At 39.9% G+C, this 22,710-nt stretch overlaps 1 protein-coding gene across 10 annotated transcripts in view; it reads right to left on the minus strand.

The window, feature by feature from the left end:
• The window catches only part of LOC118655875 (S-adenosyl-L-methionine-dependent tRNA 4-demethylwyosine synthase TYW1), a 122,334-nt gene that overhangs the window by 70,523 nt on the left and 29,101 nt on the right, over positions 1–22,710 (minus strand). For all 10 annotated transcript variants that reach the window (XR_004967440.1, XR_004967441.1, XR_004967439.1 and 7 more), the window contains one exon: positions 19,625–19,677. Coding sequence is in view for 7 of the 10 variants with exons in the window: in XM_036308412.1 (XP_036164305.1) it covers positions 19,625–19,677 (53 nt within the window). In the remaining 3 variants the exon portion in view is untranslated. The remainder of the gene's footprint in view (positions 1–19,624; positions 19,678–22,710) is intronic.

Here is a 22,710-nt window from a genome sequence, read left to right on the forward strand (position 1 = left end):
AAATATAGCCTCAGATTCGATAATCCATGAATTCTTACCCTCGAGATAAATAAGAGCCTGGAAAAATACAACTGCAGCCCAGCAGAGCCACAATGAATGAAGGCAAGACACCATTAGGGAGGCTCTGTGCACATCAATTGGAAACAGAGGTACAGGGAAAAGAAGGGAGGCATACAATACTCGATGGGTCTCTCTGAATGTCTTGAGAGAAGAGGCACTGACTGTCTTTAATCTAGACTCTCTCTTCAAAAGGGTTTGTATAGTGAATAGCCTTGGAAGATAGCATCTCCTTCTAGAGTAAAATGATAGCTATGCGTACTATCCAATATAATAAAGACGTGTCTCTCAAAGGGAAAGGCCTAGCCGAATTATTCCCAATTATAAAAGATTCATAATCCCTAAGTGTGGGGGTCCACTCCTATAATGTATGTACAGATGTTATCTGGTCTCCACAGTGCTGCTTTATTAGAACTAGGGCTCAAGAACCAGAGAAAATGATGATATTCTGCTATTATTATGAGTAACAAACTGTCCTTATCCTCTGCCACTATCCATGAAACTATGGCAGGCTAACTCGTTAGCTTTCAAGTATAGTAAAATTTCAGACTCTTCAATTTTTGACAGGGATGAAGAGCTCAGTGCAGAGGTCGATAAACTCCATACAGCCTATGCATCAAATCCAGTCCACTGTCTGTTACTGTAAATAAAGCTTCTTGAGATAGTGTCACTGCATTTATTTATTTATTTATTGTCTATGGCTGCTTTTGTGCTACAATGGCAGAGCTGAGAAACTGCAACTCAGTACAGAAACTTAAAAGAGTCACCATCTGGCCCTTTAGGAAAAAGTTTGCTCACCCTTGACTTAGCTACTTTTTTCATACTGTAGTGCAAAATAAATTCCAAACTGTGTAAACACACACACACACGCACACACACACGATTTGGGGAAGATGGAGGGGCAAGAAGCGCCAGGAACCTGTTCTCCACCTAGGCAACTACACTGTTGGAAACTCTGGGGTCTGTTGAAGGCTTGCAACTTTCAGGGAAAGACCTAGATGGTTAATATCTGTCAAGTATAGCTTTTAGCACAGTAGGAGCTACCCATACACCACCACCAGACACAAGGCAGGCAGCTGTGCACTTCTTCCTGGAACAGCTTGCACACAGCTTGTGGGAGCTAAGGTAGGTAAAAATTACCCTGTCCTCCAATATTGGGGATCTGCACTCTGATTTCTGATTGGTGCTTCTAATCACAGAGGTGTAGACAAAGAAGTGGGCAGATGTTGTTGCACCTCCTCCCATTTTTGCAAGCCCTGCCTCTCCATCTGCCCTGACTCCAGGAGATTTAAAGGGACACTCCCTCTTCTTAATTGCCCTCACTTATTGTTTTCTCCTTTCAGGAGCTTCACATTAAAGACTAGAACATTCTGCCCTAGCTGGTTTGGCTCAGTGAATGGAGCCTTGGCCTGCAGAATGAAGGGTCCCGGGTTCGATTCCGGTCAAGGGCACATGCCTAGGTTGCGGGCTTGATCCCCAGTAGGGAGCATGCAGGAGGCAACCAATCGATGGTTCTCTCTCATCATTGATGCTTCTGTCCCTCTCCCTTCCTCTGTGAGCTGGATAAAAATATTTTTTTAAAAAAAGACTAGAACATTCAAAAACAACTGCATATTTGGGGAAAAATTAAAAGTGACCGTACATGCCTAAGGAAAGGCTCAGAATAAAACATAAGATGACATTAGGTTTACAACTCAGCCTGATCCTCAGTACAGAAACAACCTACAGAAATAAACAAAAAAATAACAAAAAACAAAAACTCTGGAAAAGAGTTACCACATTACTAGATTCGACTGTCCAGTGTTCAAAAACACAAAATCACAAGACATACAAAACACAGAAAAGCATGGCCCATCAAAGGAAAATAAAAATGCAACAGAATTTGTCCCTGAAAAATACTTTATGGCAGATATATTAGACAGACTTAAAAAAAAAAAACTGTCCTCAAGTTGCTCAAAGAATTAAAAGAAGATGTGGAGAAAGTCAAGAAAATGATGTGTGTGAACAAAATGGAAATATCAATAAAGAGATGAAAAAGCCTTAAGAAAAAAAAAACAAAGAAATTCTGGAGTAGAAAAATATAATAACTGAAATTAAAAATTCACTAGAGGGATTGAAAGGCATATTTAAGTTCGCACAAGAATCCATAACATGAAGATAAGACCATGGAAATTATCAAGGCTGAAGAGCAGAAATAAAAAAGAATGAAGAAAAGCAGAGAGCACCTCTAACCTGAGGGATAGCAAGTGGAACAACATGTGCATCATGAGTGTCCTGGAAGGAGAAGGGAGAAAGGGGCAGAGAGAATATATAAAGAAATAATGGCTAAGAACTTCCCATATTTGATAATAGACATGAATATAAAGAGGCTCAACAAACTCCAAGTGTGATGAACTCAAAGAGCCCACACCAAGACAAATTATAATCAAATTTTCAAAAGACAACAACGAAGTGGCGAAAACTAAACGAATCATCATATACAAGGGACCATCTACAAATTATAAAATTATCTACAAATTTCTCATCAGAAACTTTGGAAGTCAGAATACAATGGACCAATATACTGAATGCTAAGTGAAAAAAAACTATCAACCAAGAAATCTGTATCTGGCAAAGCTGTCCTTCAAAAGTGAGGGAGAAATCAAGACATTCCCAGATACACAAAAGCTGAGGTAGTTCCTGACTACTAGACCAGCCCTGAAAGAAATGCTCAAGTCCTTCAAGAAGAAATGAACACTAGACAGTACCCAAAGGCATATAGAGAAATAAAGAGCTCAAAAAAAGTAAATTACATGGGCAATTATAAAAGCTGGTATCATTATAACAATGTTTGTAACTGTACTTTTTGTTTTCTATATGATTTAAGAGTCTAACATATTTTTTTAAATATTAGTGAAAAGTTTGCATTACTATAACTTTGGTTCATAACTCCAAATCTTCTTTTCAACATAATTTAGGAGGTTAATGCATTTAAAGAAATTATTAGTTTATGTTTTAGGGCTCAGTAATTTTGTGACACCAACAACCAAAAGGGACAGAGACAGCACTATAAAAGAGCAGAGTTTCTGTATGTTGTGAAGTTAAACTGCTATAAATTCAAATTAAAATGTTATAACTTTAGGGTGTTACATGTAATCCCCATGGTAACCACAACGAAAATAGCTATCATATACACAAAATAAAACTAGGAAGAAATTTTAAAATTTCACTAGAAAAAAAATCAACAAAACACACAAGAAGACAAGAATGCAAGGAATGAGGAACAAAAAAGCAGTAAGGCATATAGAAAACAAATAGCACAATGACAAGTCCCTCCTTACCAATAATTACTTTAAATGTAAATGGGTTAAACTCTCCAATCGAAAGATTAACAGGATGGATAAGAACACATGATCCAACTATAGTGTCTACAAGAGACTCACTTTACATCCAGAGACACACACAGGTTGAAAGTTAAAAGATGGAAGATATCATATGCAACTAGTAACCCAAAGAGACCACAAGAGGCTATACTAATATCAGACAAAACAGACTTTAAATCAAAAAGAGATTATAAGAGGGAAAGAAGTACATTATGTTAATAAAAGCTTCAATATAGCAAAAATAATAATAACAACAGTTATAAATATTTACACACCTATGATAGATCATCAAAATATATGAAGCAAAAAATGAATAGAATTTAAGGGAGAAATAGATAGCACTACAATAATAGTTGGAAATTTCAATATCCCATTCACAATAATGGAATAAACAACACAGAAGTTAGGAAACAGATGACTTAAACACAATAAATCAACTAGATCTAACAGACATACACAGAACACTACACCCAACAACAGCAGCATACACATTTTTCTCAAGTGCACATAGGACATTTTCCAGGATAGAATATATGTTAGGCCACAAATTAAGTCTCAATAGATTTTAAAAGATAAATATCATACAAAGTATCTTCTCTGATCACAACAGAATGAAGTTAGAAATCAGAAACTTTTTTTTTAAACTGGAAAGTTCACAAAGCTGTGAAAATTAAACAAAACACTTTTTTTATATATATATTTTATTGATTTTTTACAGAGAGGAAGGGAGAGAGATAGAGAGTTAGAAACATCGATGAGAGAGGAACATCGATCAGCTGCCTCCTGCACATCTCCTACTGGGGATGTGCCCGCAACCCAGGTACATGCCCTTGACCGGAATCAAACCTGCGACCTTTCAGTCCGCAAGCCGATAATCTATCCACTGAGCCAAACCGGTTTCGGCTAAACAAAACACTTTTAAACAACCAATGGATCAAAGAAGAAATCACAAGGGAAATTAGAAAATACTTGAGATGAATAAAAACAAAGATATACCAAACTTATGGGATGCAGCAAAAGCAGTTGCTAAGGGGAAATTTACAGCTATAAATGCTTAAGAGCATGAAAGCAAAAGACAAACATTCTCAGGTGAAGAAAAACTAAGAGAACCCATTGCCAGCAAACCTGCTCTAAGAGAAATGCTAAAGGAAGTTAAAGCAAAAGGATGGGGAAAGTACAGTATGCAAACACTAATCAAAAGAGAGCTGAGATGGCTATATTAGTATCAGATAATGTAAACTTCAAAGACTCTTACCACAGATAAAGAGGGACATTACGTAATGGTAAAAGGGTATATTCACCAAGAAGACATAACAATCTTAAATGTGTATGCGCCTAACATCAGAGTTTCAAAGTACATGAGGCAAAAACTGATAGAACTGAAATGAGAAATGGGCAAATTCACAATTAGGGTTGGAGTCTTCAACATTACTTTCTAAGAAATAGATAGAACAGTTGTCGTGTAAGACTCCCTTTCTGCGTGGAGTAGAGTTCAGTATCTGAAAGAGGAGCCGCACAACAAATGAGAGAAAAAGACACGAGATAATTTTGCAATATTGGGGGACCAGGTGGCAAGTCCCGAAGGACTTCCCCCGTGCTCAGGCCTCACCAAGCTTTTATTGATCTGGGATGCACCCATAGCATAGCCCTTAGGCAGGTGACCCCCTAGTAACAAGCAGACTAGCCCATCAGCAAGGATTTACATAATAATAAATGGGGGAGTAGTTTCAGCTACCACTGTCTGGACAAACAGAGGTGGCGCCTAGCTCCGAGCTTTGCTAGGGCTTCAAAGGCACCCAACCTTCCGGGGGTTCTCTGTCTACGCTTATCAGATAGTGAAGGCAATAAACAGTTTCCCACACAAGTAGACAGAAAATCACCAAGGATATAAAAAGGCTATTATCAAATCAACTTCTGATCTGGGTTTGGGTTTACTGGAGTTCTATTTGGGGCCAGAGAGAGGGAAACATGAAAAGACATAAAAATAAAAACAGGAGAGGGACCCTTTTCATTAAGCTTATTATACATTCAAAGAGGGCAGGCCTCCCTCATATCCCCGTTACCTTCCACAATGATAAGTAAAAGTGCTGTATAATATATGATATATGCCATATGTATGTGTGTATATATATTTATGTACACACACACACACACACACACACACACACACACACACACGTATACTAGAGGCCCAGTGCATGAATTTGTGCATGGGTGGGTCCAGCCGGCCCACCCTAATCGGGACCCATTGGGCCAGGCCAGCTGGGGGGAAGAGGCTGTGGTGGTTGGCCGGCCGGCCCCACCCCCTGGTCGAACTCCCGGTCGAGGGGACAATTTGCATATTAGCCTTTTTATTATATAGGATATGCTGTACCTGTGCATATCCTATATAATAAAACCATAATATGCAAATCAACCGAACAGCGGAACGACCAGTCGCTATGATGCGCACTGACCACCAGGGGGCAGACGCCCAATGCAGGAGCTGCCCCCAGCCTGCAGGTCCCAGGCCAGTCAGGGTGGGTGCCACAGGAGCCCCCCATTGCCCCACAGAGAGAGGAGGCGACTGGCAATGGCAGTGGTGGCGGTGGGTGGGGCCGGTGAGCAGGCGGTGCCGGGCTGGCCAACATGGGTACCAGCAGGGGTCCCTCGATCACCCTGCCAGTTGCCCCACAGATCAGTCCTGCTAGGGATCCCCCTACCCATGCACAAATTTCGTGCACCAGGCCTCTAGTGTATATACTATATAAGCTATACTATATATGAGCTATACATATATACAGGTATGCATGGTAAATATGTCATTTATTTTCTAGACTAGAACACTGCAATGGGAAGGATAGGAAAACAAACTGTCAAGTAAATTAAGTGACCATCAAATAGGCAAGTCCCCTCCATCAGCATCGTTATGGTAATGTTTTTCTGGCTGAAAGAATCTCCTACTCTCCAGTATTCCATTCAAATGATACAGGTTTGAAAAATGAAGATAGCAAAGCCATAAAGCACTTGGCAGAATGCTTGCCAGGCCCTTAATCTTTCCAGCAAATACTCCTTGACATAGAACTGAGAAAAGAAGACCAAAAAGAAAAAAGAAAAAAGTCCAGCCTCCATTGCTCAGTGGTTAAGTGTCGACCTATGAACCAGGAGGTCACGGTTCAATTCCCAGTAAGGGCATGTGCCTGGTTTGGGGCCTTGATCTCCAGTGTGGGGCATGTAGGAGGCAGCCAATCAAAGATTCTCTCTCATCACTGATGTTTCTATCTCACTCTCCCTCTCACTTCCTCTCTGAAATCAATAAAAAAATATTTTAAAAAAGAAGAAAAAATCACACTTCCTGTGCTTTTCTCAGCATTCTCATCTAAATCCCTATCCATACCTTGTAAGTTGCTTCAGTTCGGCTCAGGGCTTGGCACAGTTCAAATTTTGTCATTCTTCTCTATGACTGTTTTCCCTGCCACACCTACTAAGTCAGCAGCAAACCATGACCACTTTGAAGTAGCCAATGCCATCTGGTTCAGGTACTTACTGTTGCATAACACACTGTCCCAAAACTCAGTGGCTTAATATGACACGTATTATTTTCTCTATTAATTCTGTGGGTCAACTGGGTGTTTTATCCACGCCCTACCGTGTGCATTGAAGTCCCTCATGGAACTGCATTCAGACGGAGTTTGGCTGGGGCTGTGCACTCAGATTTCTGACAGTTAATGCTAGCTAGCTAGGGCATCTTGCTCCTCCTTCACTAGTGGTTTCCTTATAGCACAGTAGCTGGGTTCCCAGAGGAAGCATTCCAAGAGGACAAGCCTCAATGTGCAAGTGCTTATCAAGCCTCTGCTTGCATCATTCTTGCTGATACCCCAATGACCGAAGCTGGTCGCATTGCCAAGCCTAGAGAATTAACTACGCGTGTGAATACTGGGAGTCATGGTTCATGGAGGGCTACCCATGGACTCCTACATCAGTTATACTAATTATGTTCACCTCCAAGCCTTAAGGCAAAATGCCTCACATTAGTGAAATTTTATTAGTTTTCAAAGAGCTTTTACACTCAATGTAACAGCTAACAGCTCTGGATCAATTTTTTGGCTTAGTGTAACAAAATCCTTTTAACATTTGGTGATTCCTGCAGTTCTCTGGATAGGCAAATATCCTGATTCTAGATATTTAATATATGTTTACCATATTCTGTGGTAAGTGATCCAGAGGAAAAAATGATTATACTTCAACTGTATACACCTTTTTTATAGAAATCTATAGTTTTTACCTAGAAAAGCAAAAGTTTAACCTATTCAAAAAAACAAAATAATGTTTTTAATTCTTTACATTGAAATCAAACTGAAATAGATCAACCAAATATCAAATTATTACCATAAGCACACAAGTATACAATTTATTCAAAGAACTTGAGAACATATTTTAATGTACACTCTTAATGAGATGCATTGTACAGATGGAAGGAGGTACAAAGAACCACTTTCCCTCTTAAAAATTATCAAGACCACAAAGAACTTTTACTTATGTGGTTTATATCAACCAATATGTACATATTAGATATCAGAACCTAATTTTATACTATTTCACTTAAGATAATTGTAAGCCTATTACATAGCAAAACAAAAAATAGTATAAATCAGCTGGATTCTACATAAGTTTCTGCATTCCAACTCCTGTAATATGTTTTCAGTTACGCTATATGAACAAAATCAAATACGCAACTGAGTAACAAGGAGGAGTACTTTTAAGAACTTTTTCAGAAAATTGTGAATACTACACCAACACTTGCCAAGTGGTAGTTTCATAAAGATTAGCTGCACTGTAGAATCTGAAGCCATATTAATGAATATTTCATATGTTATTACATTAAAAGCTACTTGCCTATCTTGTACTTTGAATATGATTTTATAAAATCATGCATTGATCATTTGAAAAATATTGGGAAATTAAGTTATGCATATCTTCCAAATATTAATACATTTCATTGTATAACATTTTAAAAATCACACTTTTTAATATCACAGTTGATCTCGTCATTATTGGGAGGCTTTCAAACTTAGGACAGCTATTGTAAGTTTTCCAAAATTCTAATTTTCATTTTAAAACTCAAATTTTATTACTAGCAACAAATACTTTCAGTTGTTTCCTTGAAGTGGCAGGCACACTTTATCTTTAAAAAAGCATTTGCCAAATAAATAAGCCTCAATAACCATAGTTGTTCTTTGATGTAAAAATGACATTCCATGAAAACACCAACTTACAACTTCAGTGCACAAATGCTTTTCCTGAAAACAACTATATACTTTGTTATGCAACAAAAATGCTTATGCATATTTTCAATTTCTTCATACAAAACACTGAAAGTACAGATACTCAAAGGTAGAGATTTTTTTAGTTAATTTTTGCTACTTCATCAAGGTAATTCTTACGTGAAACTGGCATTTAAAAATAAACAGGGAGCACATGTACCTTGACTACTAGTACAGCATGGTACACTGCCTTAATTCATTCTAAAGGGTCAGCACATTTATGCACCATTGCTTTTGCACTATTAGTTCAAATGTCTCACAGCAAAAAAAGACAGTATTAGAATAATATTATAAAAACAGTTTGACCTCCAGTACCCCAAAGGGAATGCAAATCACACTTTAAGAACCAATGTTTTAAGTTAATGGCAATAAGTATGTCAATGATAGAAATCAAGAATTTTGTTGAGGGGAAAAAAGTGGCATAATTATAAAATCAAAGATTTTAACTGAAAACTAATGTTAAAAAATTGAAATAAGAGTTCAACAACTTTGGAAAACTGTTCATATAATACCTACTAAAGCTAAACATATGATTAAGCAATTCCACTCCAAGGTGTATACCCAAGAAAAATGGGTGTTATATCCAAAGACTTGTACATAAATGTTCACAGAACTGACTTTATATAAAACAGCAAAAAACTAGAAACAATCTACATGTCCATTAATAGATGAATAAATAAATTATGGGCATATCCATACAATGGAATATATTTAGCAGGAAATGAAGTATTGATACACATAAAACATGAATAAATCTCAAAATAATTATGCCAAATAAAGGTAGGCATACCAAAAAAATATGCATGAATATATTAAACTAGAGGCCCATTGCAGGAAGATTCCTGCAAGAATAGGGCTTCCTGAGGCCAGAGCGAAGCAGTGGAGAAGGGAGCAAAGCCCACCAAGGCGGGCTTTGCTCCCTTCTCCGCCACCTCACTCCCTCCCGTCTCCACCGCCTGGCTTCCTCCCGTCTCTGCTGCTGCCTCGCCTGGCCACCCCGGGTCACACATGGGAGGGCTGGATGGCGGCAGGGCAGGCGGCGGATGGCACTGTCCCGCCCTATTGCCCCAGGTCGCAGATGGCAGGCCCGGATAGCAACGGGGCAGGCAGCGGATGGTGCTGCCTGCAGTATGCAAATTAACGGCCATCTTTGTTGGGTTAATTTGCATACTCTTCTGATTGGCTGATGGGCGTATCAAAGGGATGGTCAATTAGCATCTTTGTCTTTTATTAATGTAGATTCTAGAAAATATAAATTTACATACAAAGACAGAAAGCAAGTCAGCAGTTGCCTGGGGACAGGAGCAAAGAGAAAGATGGTTTACAAAGAAACACAGGAGCCCTAACCGGTTTGGCTCAGTGGATAGAGCGTAGGCCTGTGGACTGAAGGGTCCCAGGTTCGATACCAGTCAAAGGCATATACCTTGGTTGCGGGCACATCCCCAGTAGGGAGTGTGCACAAGGCAGCTGAATTGATGTTTCTCTCTCATCAATGTTTCTAACTCTCTATCCCTCTCCCTTCCTCTCTGTAAAAAAATCAATAAAATATATATTTAAAAAAAAAAAAAAAGAAACAGAGGAAATTTGACGTGGTGTTTGTTATCTTGATTTTGGTGATGGTTTCACTACTACATATATACATATACACGTATATATTCCAATGGGCAATAAGGCATATGCATAACATTTGTATAATGAGGAAGAAACTGATAACTGCTTTCTGAGAGATACAGAAAAAGAGCTTTGGAATCAAAATATGGTCAAAAGCTACTTCCTGTTATAGGAAAAAAGGAAAGCTGCTTTAGATAGTTATGAATTATGGTAAAAAGGTCAATTGTACCATCCCATACGGTACCCACTAGGCACGTGTGGCTATTTAAATTTAAATGAATTAAAATTAAATAAAATTTAAAATTCAATTCCCTTGTCACACCAACCACATTTCAAGTGTTAAATAGCTACACGGCTGGTAGCTGTATGAGTTACATGGTGACGCAGGTATGTGGCAAGGTATCAAGTAATAGGTATTGGGTTAGGTGTTAGGTATACGGTTAGTAAACGGTACTGTATAATGCAGATACAGAACATTCCCACCACTGCAGAAAGTCCTACTGGACAGAGCTATAGAGATGGACATGTGGCTACTCTCACCATTACCACCAGTATACCACTCACTCCATTGCTGCCTTCCATCCACAGAACGCTGACTCTAGTTTATAAGTTCCCAAGGGAAGAACGCTTCCACCATATTCCAGAGAAGCTGTGTCAATGAACAAGTCTCTATGGTGGTTTTGCACTTCTTAGATCAGCTTTAGTTCCAGACCATCTATAGGGCAAACAGCCTTGGAAGATAGGGTATATCCATCAACTGTAGAGGGCGGATTTGCTTTTTGAACAGCAAAATAAAGATAATATCCCCAAATGAAAAGATGCTCAACATCACTAATCATCGGGAAATGCAAATTAAAACCAAAATGAGATACCACCTCACACCTCTGAGAATGGCTATCATCAATAAATCAACAAATAACAAGTGTTGGTAAGAATGTGGAGAAAAGGGAATCTTCATGCACTGTTGGTGGGATTGTAAATTGGTGTAGCCACTATGGAAAACAATATGGAGGTTCCTCAAAATATTAAAACTAGAACTATCTTATGACCCAGCAATTCCACTTCTAGGTATATATATCCAAAGAAATCAAAACCTTAATTCAAAAGGATATCTGCACCCTATGTTCCCTGCATCATTATTTACAATAGTCAAGATATGGAAACAACCCAAATACCCATCAATAGATGACTAGATAAAGAACATACATACAGTAGAATATTACTCAACCATAAAAAAGAATGAAATATTACCATTTGCAACAATATGAATGAACCTAGAAGGTATTATACTAAGTGAAATAAGTCAGACAGAGAAAGAGAAATACTGTATTGTTTCACTTACTAGTGTATGTGAAATCTAAAGAACAAAATGAACAAACAAAACAGAATCAGACTCATAGATACAGAGAACAAACTGAGGATTTCCAGATGGGAGGGGGGTTGGAGGGCTGGGTAAAAAGGGTAAAGGAATTAAGAAGTACAAATTGGTATTTAGAAAACAGTCATGGTGATGTAAAGTACAGCATAGGGAATCAGTAAATAATATTGTAATGACTATGTATGGTGCCTAATGAAACTAGATTTATTGGGTGGAGGAGAGAATCCCTTCATAAATTATATAATTGTCTGACCACTATGCTTCATACCTGGAACTAATATAATATTGAATGTCAACTATAATTGAAAATTTAAAAAAGATAAAGTCTCCCTCCCAGTTTAAGGTGGGCAGGTTTGCAAGCAACCCTTTTATAAGATTGGGGGTTTCCTAAGCTCCAGGTTTCTCAGCTGCAACGTAAATGCACTGTGCACCCAACATTCCCCTAGGCCCACCTCCACATCACCCTCATAGCATTTGGAGGGCAAAGGAATCAATGGGAACATAGAAGCTCAAGGTGTCTGCTGTGCTCTGTCTTTGACCCAGGAGTCCTGTGCCCTCTGCCAACATCTATGAAACTCTGCCAGGCTAACATGTTAGCTTGTGAGTAGGGTAAAATAGCAGACCCTCCAAAGTTCTTGATAGTGAACTCTATAGCTGGGCTCCTCTGAGCTCCTCATGCCATAGAAACAAACATTTTGTCAGGAACCAAGGGGATCTCTGAGGCATCTCTTAGTACTCCCCTGTATAGTAGTAAAAGTTAGGATTGTAGGAAGGGCCACTACTGGCTCAACTCTTCATTGACGATTACCCACCTGATAAGGAAGAATCATACTGTGAGATATTGATGGAACACAAAGGAAACATGGCCTAGTTAGTAAAAGAAAAGTGATAAATACCAACTATGACCAGGTGACCAGGTACAAATAGGAGGAGAGCTGTACCGATCCATAATGTCTTCCTTGCTTTAATATATATATATATATATATATATATATATATATATATATTCACCCTCTCCTACAACTATCCTATATAATAAAGGCTAACATGCAAATCGACTGAACAGCAGAACAACCAGTCGCTATGACGCACACTGACCACCAGGGGGCAGACGCTCAATGTAGGAGCTGCCCCTTGATAGTCAGTGCGCTCCCACAGGGGGAGCGCCACTCAGCCAGAAGCCAGAGCCGGGCTCACGGCTAGTGAGCAAAGTGGCGGTGGCAGGAGCCTTTCCTGCCTCTGTGGCAGCACTAAGGATGTCCAACTGATGGGCTAGGCCCGCTCCCCGCAAGGAGGGGCCCTAAGCCATCAGTCAGACATCCCCCAAGGGCTCCTGGACTGTGAGAGGGCACAGGCCGGGCTAAACCACCTCCAGAGTGCACAAATTTCGGGCACCAGGCCTCTAGTTTTATATAAGATGCTGCAGGTCAGTGGTAGTTATCCATGTATCATCATTCAAAAGAGTATTCTCCCTTTTAAAGGCAGAGTGAATGCATCTTCCCTTGTATGTGTAATAGTTGCAACAAGTTAGGCAGAAGTAAATGTTTTACAGGTAGAAGGGTGTGAATAGATGCTGAGTATCCAAAGAGGTAGTCTGTGCTGTTAATACTCAGCCCTGCCTGCCCTTCCAAGCAGCAGCTAGTAACCCTAACACAGGATTTCTCAGATTCCCTGTCTGCAGGGTTCTGATTTAGACTCCACCAATGAGAAGCAAATGGATTTAGAAGGCAAAAAGGAGAAACTATTATTCATCTCTGGCAGCAGCTGGCAGACACAAGGGCATACAGCAAACATCGGCCTGCAGCATCTTCCAAGGAAGCTCCTGGGAGACATTGGCTTTAATGTTGCCAGCAGCTTGGGTCACTTGAAGCAGTGTCCTGTGAGTCTAACACTTTTTTATTTTTCTCAAAGCAAAGCAGTTCTCTTTGACCTTCACTACCCCAGGTCTTCCAATGGCTTGGTAAGCATATTAAATCTCTTCTTGCTAAAATATCCGGGGTGTTTTGTTTTCCTAACTGACACAGATGGGCCGGATTTGGTCAGGTAGAGATTAGAGTAGGGAAGAGAAGCAGGACACATTGTATGAAGGTTAAAATGGAAAATAAAGCAGAACAAGTGGGTCAGAACTTGTCCAGCTAAGGAGGGTCTGGATGGAGACAGAGTACACACGGATATAATTTATTAAGTTATAGTAAGCATAATGTAGAAATTCCAAGCAGCGTAGAGAATAAGAGGGAAGGTTGCTAATTCACAGGAAAGCCTCTCTGACAGGCTCTCTGAGCAGAGATCTAAGAGCAGACAGAGGCCAGAAAGCCAGAGAGGACTTAGGGCTCCACATATTCAGGGAATAGCAGGAAGGCTAATATGGTTAAACTGAAGCCGGAAGAGCAGATCACACAGGGCCTTGAGGACTTGGGCTTTTATTCTGAGTGAGAAGGGAACCCCTGAAGGTTCTGAGAGCAGTGACATGACCTGAAACATCTGGCTGCTGTGTAGAAAACAGACAGTGGATGATAGCAAGAGTGGACCCAGAATAGCAGTTAGGAGAACAGTGAAATAAAAAGGGACATATTACAGTAATTTGGACCAAGGTATGGCAGTATAATTGGTAAAAAGAAGTTGCATTCTGGATATGTTTTGAAAAAATTTGCTCATGGAATAGATGTGGGAGGGTAATAAAAAAAGAAGAAGAGTAAAAAGGACTCCCAAGTTTCTGGCCTGAGCAATTAAAGGATATTTGCAATTAACTAACGAGTGAGGAGAACAGATTTAGGAGAGGAAACAGGGAATTCAGTTTTGACATGTTAAGTTCAAGATGCTTATTACATATCCAACTGGATATGTTGAGGTGGAAATAATGGAAAGTCACTGTAGGCTTCCAGAAGGGAGCAGCAGGATGGGAACTGTACTTCAGAGATTAATCTGGTTAATCTCAGATAAACTGGGCAGGGAGACAGTGTGGGGAGGTTCACTGAAAGCCAGGAATAGAGGGCGGAAACTAACTGCACTGCAGACAGCTTGAATCTTGGGGGTGGCAATGAAAACGGACTGGGGCAAGGTTCTCAATGGGACCCATAACACCCCTGAGGGTATTTTGGAAATTCCTGGAACTATTTTTGTTCTCACGATGGTTAGGAGGCACTATTGGCAATAAGCAGGTGGGGCCAAGGTTTTTCACATCTTATGCCTTGCTCAGGATAGTCCAATGCAAAAAAAGAAAAGAAAAGAAAGTGGGGAAAAAAGTCTACTTCCTTTCAAACAACTCACCAGACCTCCATACTTGTGAAAAACCTGATTATAATTATTTAAACCTAGATACTGACTTCATTTTACAAATAAAGTATTTTCTGCACAATTTACCCATATACTGAATTTTCCATTAATGCAGCTGCTATAAACTGAGGAAAGAAAACACTTTTTTTAATGTAAAATTTCATAAGAAATTTCACCAGTCTGAAAAAAAATGCCACAGAAAACAATACTGTTTCTAGTAGTTAAGTCACTGACCAAATAGCCACATATCTGCATAATATGTGTAGGCATCACCTACATATACATTATAGATGAGATCTGAGATGCTTTGGTACACTTGGAACCAAATATTTAATTAGACATGAAATGCAGGGTTCTCACTAATCAAAGTTGTTTTTAAAAGTACTATGGTCACCCTAACCGGTTTGGCTCAGTGGATAGAGTGTCAGCCTGCGGACTGAGGGAGTCCCAGGTTCGATTCCGGTCAAGGGCATGTACCTGGGTTGCGGGCACACCCCCCAGTAGGGGGTGTGCAGGAAGCAGCTGATCGATGTTTCTCTCTCACCGATGTTTCTAACTCTCTATCCCTCTTCCTTCCTCTCTGTAGAAAATCAATAAAATATATTTTTTTAAAAATATATTTTTTAAATATATACTTTTTAAAAATATATATTTTTTAAATATATACTTTTTAAAATATATATATTTTAAAAATATATACTTTTAAAAATATATATTTTTAAATATATACTTTTTAAAAATATATATTTTTTAAATATATACTTTTTAAAATATATATATTTTAAAAATATATACTTTTAAAAATATATATTTTTTAAATATATACTTTTTAAAAATATATATTTTTTAAATATATACTTTTTAAAAATATATATTTTTTAAATATATACTTTATTGATTTTCTACAGAGAGGAAGGAAGAGGGATAGAGAGTTAGAAACATCGGTGAGAGAGAAACATCGATCAGCTGCTTCCTGCACACCCCCTACTGGGGGGTGTGCCCGCAACCCAGGTACATGCCCTTGACCGGAATCGAATCGAACCTGGGACCTTTCAGTCTGCAGGCCGGCGCTCTATCCACTGAGCCAAACTGGTTTCGGCAACTATGGTCATTCTATATATTAATTTTATAGCACAATGATGAGAAATCTGTCTTGCAATAATTATTTGAAATTGAATTTGTTTATTTTAGGGTTGTCTGTCATTTTAAAATCTTACTCTGAAACTATCACCACACTTCTCTCAGCCACTCTTACTACCATTTCTGTTTCCAATCCATCCTCTATTCCCATTGTCACTTAAAGGATATTGTTGCCGAAACCGGTTTGGCTCGGTGGATGGAGCGTCGGCCTGCGGACTGAGAGGTCCCGGGTTCGATTCCGGTCAAGGGCATGTACCTGGGTTGCGGGCATATCCCCAGTGGGAGATGTGCAGGAGGCAGCTGATCGATGATTCTCTCTCATCGATGTTTCTAACTCTCTGTCTCTCTCCCTTCCTCTCTGTGGGAAATCAATAAAATATATTAAAAAAAAAAAAAAAGGATATTGTTGCCAAAGTTTTGTTACAAATTAACAACAGAATGCAAATCTCAACTCAACAAGATGTGGAATTTCAAGACAGGAGATACATTTTCAGTAACAATACATTGCTATTCCTCCTAAGTCTCAACACAGAAATTGTCCTGATTCAACACAGAAATTAAGACCCACTCACTTGCAAGGACATCCAACTTTCTCATTTTTCCATTCTGAAAGTCTGTGACTTGCTGTTGTGTTAGCCCTATTTCAATTAGGGCTATTTCCCTCTTTCCCTGTTATTTTACATAAAATAAATCTGGCTTGTTTTGTGTGGGGGGGAGGGGAGGTGTTTTTCTTGTTGTTGTTGTTTTTTTCAGAGAGGAAGCAAGAGAGAGAAATAGAAACATCAATGATGAGAGAGAATCATTGATTGGCTGCCTCCTGCATGTCCCCTACTGGGGATCAAGCCAGCAACCAGGCATGTGCCCTTGACCAAAATAGAACCTGGGACCCTTCAGTCTGCAGGCCAATGCTCTATCCACTGAACCAAACCGGTTAGGGCTAGTCTGGCTTGTTATTAATTACTGTACAGAATAACTTCTTGTCCAGCCGTGGGCAAACTACGGCCCACGGGCCGGATCTGGCCCGTTTGAAATGAATAAAACTGAAAAAAAAAAGACTGTACCCTTTTATGTAATGATGTTTACTTTGAATTTATATTAGTTCACACAAACACTCCATCCATGCTTTTGTTCCGGCCCTCCAGTCCAGTTTAAGAACCCATTGTGGCCCTCGAGTCAAAAAGTTTGCCCACCCCTGTTCTAGTCTATTTATAAACTTCTCTTAAACTTATCCTATATAATAAAGAACTAATATGCTAATTAGGCTGAACAACAGAACGACAGTCCAGACAACCTTCCAGACGAAGCTGGAGCTGCAAGGGCCGGCCGAGGCTGCGAGGGGCTGTGAAGGCCGGCTGAGGCTGCGAGGGGCTGCCAAGGCTGCCAAGGCAGGTGGGGCTGCAAGGGCCAAGCCCCTTGCACAAATTTTGTGCATCAGGCCTCTAGTCTATATATATAAAAGGCTAATATGCTAAGTGTCCAACTGTTCAACCAGTAGCTATGATGCGCACTGATCCCCAGGGAGCAGACACTCAATGCACAGGCATGGAAACATGAAACAGACTAATGAATCTCAGAGGGAAGTGGTGAGGGAGGAGGGTGGGAAGAGATTAACCAAAGATCTTATATGCATACTAGAGGCCCGGTGCACAGATTCGTGCACCGAAACCAGCAGTCTGACATCCCCTGAGGGGTCCCAGATTGCAAGAGGGTGCAGGTCAGGCCAAGGGTCCCCACTGGTGCATGAATCCGTGCACTGGGCTGGTTTTGGCCTGATCCCCGCAGGCCAAACCGAAGGACCCCACTGGTGCAAGAAACAGTGCACCGGGCCTCTAGTTCATTATAAAAGCTGATGGTTTCATTATCCCTTCTAATGTAACAGTGTCTGAGCATTTCATACAGAAATACAAACTATCCTAAATAATAAAAGGCTAATATGTAAATCAACCAAATAGAGAAACGACTGGTCGCTATGACGCGCACTGACCACCAGGGGACAGATGCTCAATGTAGGAGCTGTCCCCTGGTGGTCAGTGCGCTCCTACAGGGGAAGCGCTGCTCAGCCTGAAGCCCTGAGCCAGGCTCACAGCTGGCGAGCACAGTAGCAGTGGCAGGAGCCTCTCCCACCTCCAGGGTAGGGCTAAGGATGTCCAACTGCTGGCTTAGGCCCACTTTTGGGAGCAGGCCTAAACAGTGAGTCAGACATCCCCCCAGGGCTCCTGGACTGCGAGAGGGCACAGGCCAGGCTGAGGGACCCCCTCCCAAGTGCAAGCATCTCATGCACCAAGCCTCTAGTTTTAATATAAAGTACTTCCTTTTTTCTCTCTTTATGTTAAAGCTAGGGGAGAACACTAATTCTTTTAAACATTATGTAGGTGACCCCCCCGCCCCCAACACCATGGCGGACTTTGGGAAGTTCGGGCAGCTCCAACTGCCAGCACAGAACTGGCCAAGTTATCATGATGACGGCGGGAATGCTGTCGGGGAAGGAGGTGACTGAGAAGCCCAGAAACAACCGCCCTCGCCACCGCCGTCAGGCTGATCCCGCCCGACTACCGGTGATCAAGGCATTGGTGTGATTTCTCACTGAGCTTCAGTTTGGTAAAAACCAAGGGACGTCGGGTCGCGTCGCCCAAGCCAAGGAGGATGAGTCGGGTCATGAAGCCGACCTTCCTTTACCCGTTAGAGTTCCCATGTTACACCTCATTGTGGCCTTGTTCTCCTGACTGTGATGAAACAACCCAAGTCACCTCAGAGAAACCCCACCACTCGGGCCCCGAAGAATCAGCCAAGGGTCACGCGTCACACGCTCTGTTGTGGAGCAACCAGAAGTTCCTAGACATTTTCCCATCAGGGTTGTGCCAGGAGGAAATGTACAACTTCATCGTGACAGAGATGAACCCCATCGGGTCTCTCAGAGTGAAAGGCTTGGGTTCAGCCATAAATGTGGTTTTCAACGCGATGACACAATTACAGCTGAGCAGGGACCCCCTTCCAGAGCAACTGTTTCCTGACTGTGGAGGAGGGGGAATTGACTAGAAATAAGCACAAGTAAACTTATGGGATAAGAAAAATAGTCTATATCTTTTCTTCTAATCTTTATTTTTATTGTTGACACTATTACCAATATCCCCATTTTCCTCCCCTTTGCCCACCTCTACCCAACTCCCAGGACCCCTTCCCTCTGGCCATCAGCACACTGTTGTCTGTGTCTATGGGTTATGCATATATGTTCTTTAGCTAATCCCTTCGTCTTTTTTCATCCAGTGCCCCCTCCCCTCCCCTCTGACAGCTAGCTGTCAGTCTGTGCCATGTATCCATGCCTCTGTTTCTATTTTGGAGCGGTGGATAAGGGTTTTTTACATCCATAAAAATTTGCTGAACTCATTTAACAAATTCATTCAAAATCATTACATTTCATTAAATATAAATTGTACCTTTAAAATGGTAAAATTCATTGAATGCATATAATAGCCACACAAAAAGTGCATAAAGACAAATACCTTTGTCCACCTGCAAAGCTTCACCCCAGAATGGCTCCCAATCAACTGATAACCTAAATGGAAAAACAGTAAACACAAAATTGAATTGATTCAAAGCCTTATATCAGAAAGTGCTTATAAAAGAAGCAAAATCTTTTTCCATAGCTTAAATAATGGCAGACAACAACCCGGTGGCAGAAATCATTACAAGTTTAATTCACCAAGATGATAAAACAATTTAAAATGTGTATGCATCTAATAACATACTCTCAAAATACATAAAGAAACAATAGGCTAATCCAAAATCATAGGAAGAGATTGTAATGTCTCTCAGTATCTAACAAATCTCACAGACAAAACTCAGTAGAGCTCTAAGATCTGAGCAACACAGCAAACCTAACCAAGGACACACAGCACTGCACTTTACAACTACAAAAATGCTTTTCAAAGATGCAAGGAACAGCTATAAAAATGAACCACATGCTGTGCCATAAAGTAAAAGTAAGTAACAATATATTTGAAATGAAGAATCAGCCTGACCGGTTTGGCTCAGTGTTTGAGCATCAACCTATGAATAAGAAGATCATGGTTCAATTTCTGGTCAGGGCACATGCCCAGGTTGTGGGCCTGATCCTCAGTAGGGGGCATGTAGGAAGCAGCTGATCAATGCTGTTTCTCACTTATCATTGCTGTTTCTATCTCCCTCTCCCTTCCTCTCTGAAATCAATAAAAAATACTTTAAAAAAAAAAAAGAAGAAGAATCAGAGGGACAACGGAAGATTAAAATAAAGAAATATTGCTCAAAAAAGTGGAAAAATCAAATTCTAGGACCTAACATGAATTCTCAGCACCACTCTACAACCTATCATTTAAAATTTTTGAGGCACATAAGACATGAAAAGCACGGAAAAGCCATGCCAAAACAATCATTATTTCCTTTTATAACAAACTAGTAGAGCAAACAAGTAGAACATTCTGACTTCCTAAAACATTTAATAAAGCTTCTCATGAGGCTTCAAGTAATAAACCATAATTACGAGTCTCTTGCACAAAAAGACTCTTGACTTCCAGACAAATGAGGTAAATGGAGAAATACAGTCTGGATGATGGCATAAGTAGATCAGTGGCTGATTAAACATCCATACGTTTCACAGTAATGATTAATGGAACAGTGTCAATTTGGATTACAAGTCTCTAGTGGCAACATTGCAGGGCTTTGTCTTTTATCCTCTTCCACGTTTATGTAAACATCCCAAATATAAATAAACAAAGCACTGCTTATCTAGTAGAAGATGAACCCGTGTCTAACTGAATAGCAAATCTCAGATAGAGAATAAACATTTAAAAGATTCCCAGAGAAAATTCTAGTTCTTTTGGATTCCTGTGTTGTTCATATCACTATTATAGAAACTACACTCTATATTATATTAGTTCTTTATATCATTCTCTTCCAAGATATACAGGTCCCTGTAAAACTTCGCACTTAGTTAGGTGTAAAAGAAACTACACAGTACAGAAACGAGAAACCTCTGGCTGACCACAGTGCCAAGATAATCCAACATGCAGTTGCTTCTAAACAAGATGGAGTAACAGATGGTTTACTCTCCCACCTGAAATACCAAAAAATGGATAATAAAATATGTAAAACAAGTTTTCAAGAAACATCAGGCAATAAAGAATGGTGATCCCAAAGATGGAAACCAAACAAGGTGAACTCTACCATTACCCAAGCTTACTGTCTTAAAAGTGTCAACGCCCTGCAGTAAGGCAGAAACCCACAAAAAGCTCAGTTACCTCTCCCTTAGTTGAGGACATGGAAGTGAGAGTATGAGGAGCCCATATGGCTAGAGTTAGCAGGATTGAGTACCTGAGAGACAAAAGTTACACAGAGATTGAACTCAAGAGTCTGCAGAGGATTCCTATAATTATTTGCATGAGTCCTGCTTAGTGCATATGTGAAAGAAAAACTACCCAAGAATGGGAAAGAATCATCTGACAGGATTAGAGGTGTACCTGGTGCTCACAGCCAGCTGGGAACTGTGCCAACCAGACAGAAAAACTTCCAGATTCACAAGGCATTGGGCAGAGTACATAGAAGTATTTTGCCTCAATACGGGGAAATAATTAGCTGTATAGAGCTGGGTCTGGTCTCACCTAACAAGCCCTAAAAGATTAAAAGTTTCAAAACTGCTTCCAAGTAATTTATTTTACTCCCAGAACAAAGCTCAAGAATTTTTATAGAAATGCAAAAATATAGAGTACCCAATAAGGTAAAATTAGATCTAGCATCCAATAAAAGATTACCAAGCATGCAAACAGATAGGAAAACATGGCCAATAATGAGGAAAATTATCCAGTAACCAGAAATAACACACATGTTAGCTGATTAGGACATTAAAAACACTTATAACTATGCTTCCTAGGCTTGAAAATGTAAGTAGAGACATGGAAGATATAAAAAGACGCAAACTGAACTTCTAGAGATGCAAATTACAATGTCTACGCTAAAAAAAACATTGAATAGAATTAATAGAAAATTAGACATTAGGGAAGAAATGATTGCTAAATTAAATTTGGAGATATAGCATTAGAAACTATCCAAAATGTAAAATGGAACAGAAAAAAGAATTTTAAAAGATGAAAAGAGCAGCCCTGGCCAGTGTGGCTCAGTTGGTGGGGAGTCATCGTGTGCACAAAAGGGTTGCAGGTTTGATTTCCATCAGGGCACATGCATAGGTTCTGGGCTCAATCCCCAGTAGGAGGCATGCAGGAGGCAGCTGATGGATGTTTCTCTCTCATCAATGTTTCTCTCTCTCTCCCCCCCCTTTTTTTTTTTAATAAGCAATAAAAACATAAATTTTTTTTAAAAGGTGAAAATAAACAACAGTGAGCTATGGGTCAATTTCAAGTGGCCTATGATATATGTAATTGGAATCCCAAAAAAAGAGGAGAGAGAAGAAGTGACAAAAATATTTGAAGAAATAACAGCCAAAATTTGTCCAAATTTAATTAAAACTACAAATCCATAGAACCAAGAAGTTCAACAAATCCCAAGTAAAAGAAACATGAACAAAAAACTACAGAGATACACTATAATGAAATTGCTC

This window comes from Myotis myotis, unplaced genomic scaffold, assembly GCF_014108235.1.
Source record: "Myotis myotis isolate mMyoMyo1 unplaced genomic scaffold, mMyoMyo1.p scaffold_m19_p_5, whole genome shotgun sequence".
NCBI lineage: Eukaryota > Metazoa > Chordata > Mammalia > Chiroptera > Vespertilionidae > Myotis > Myotis myotis.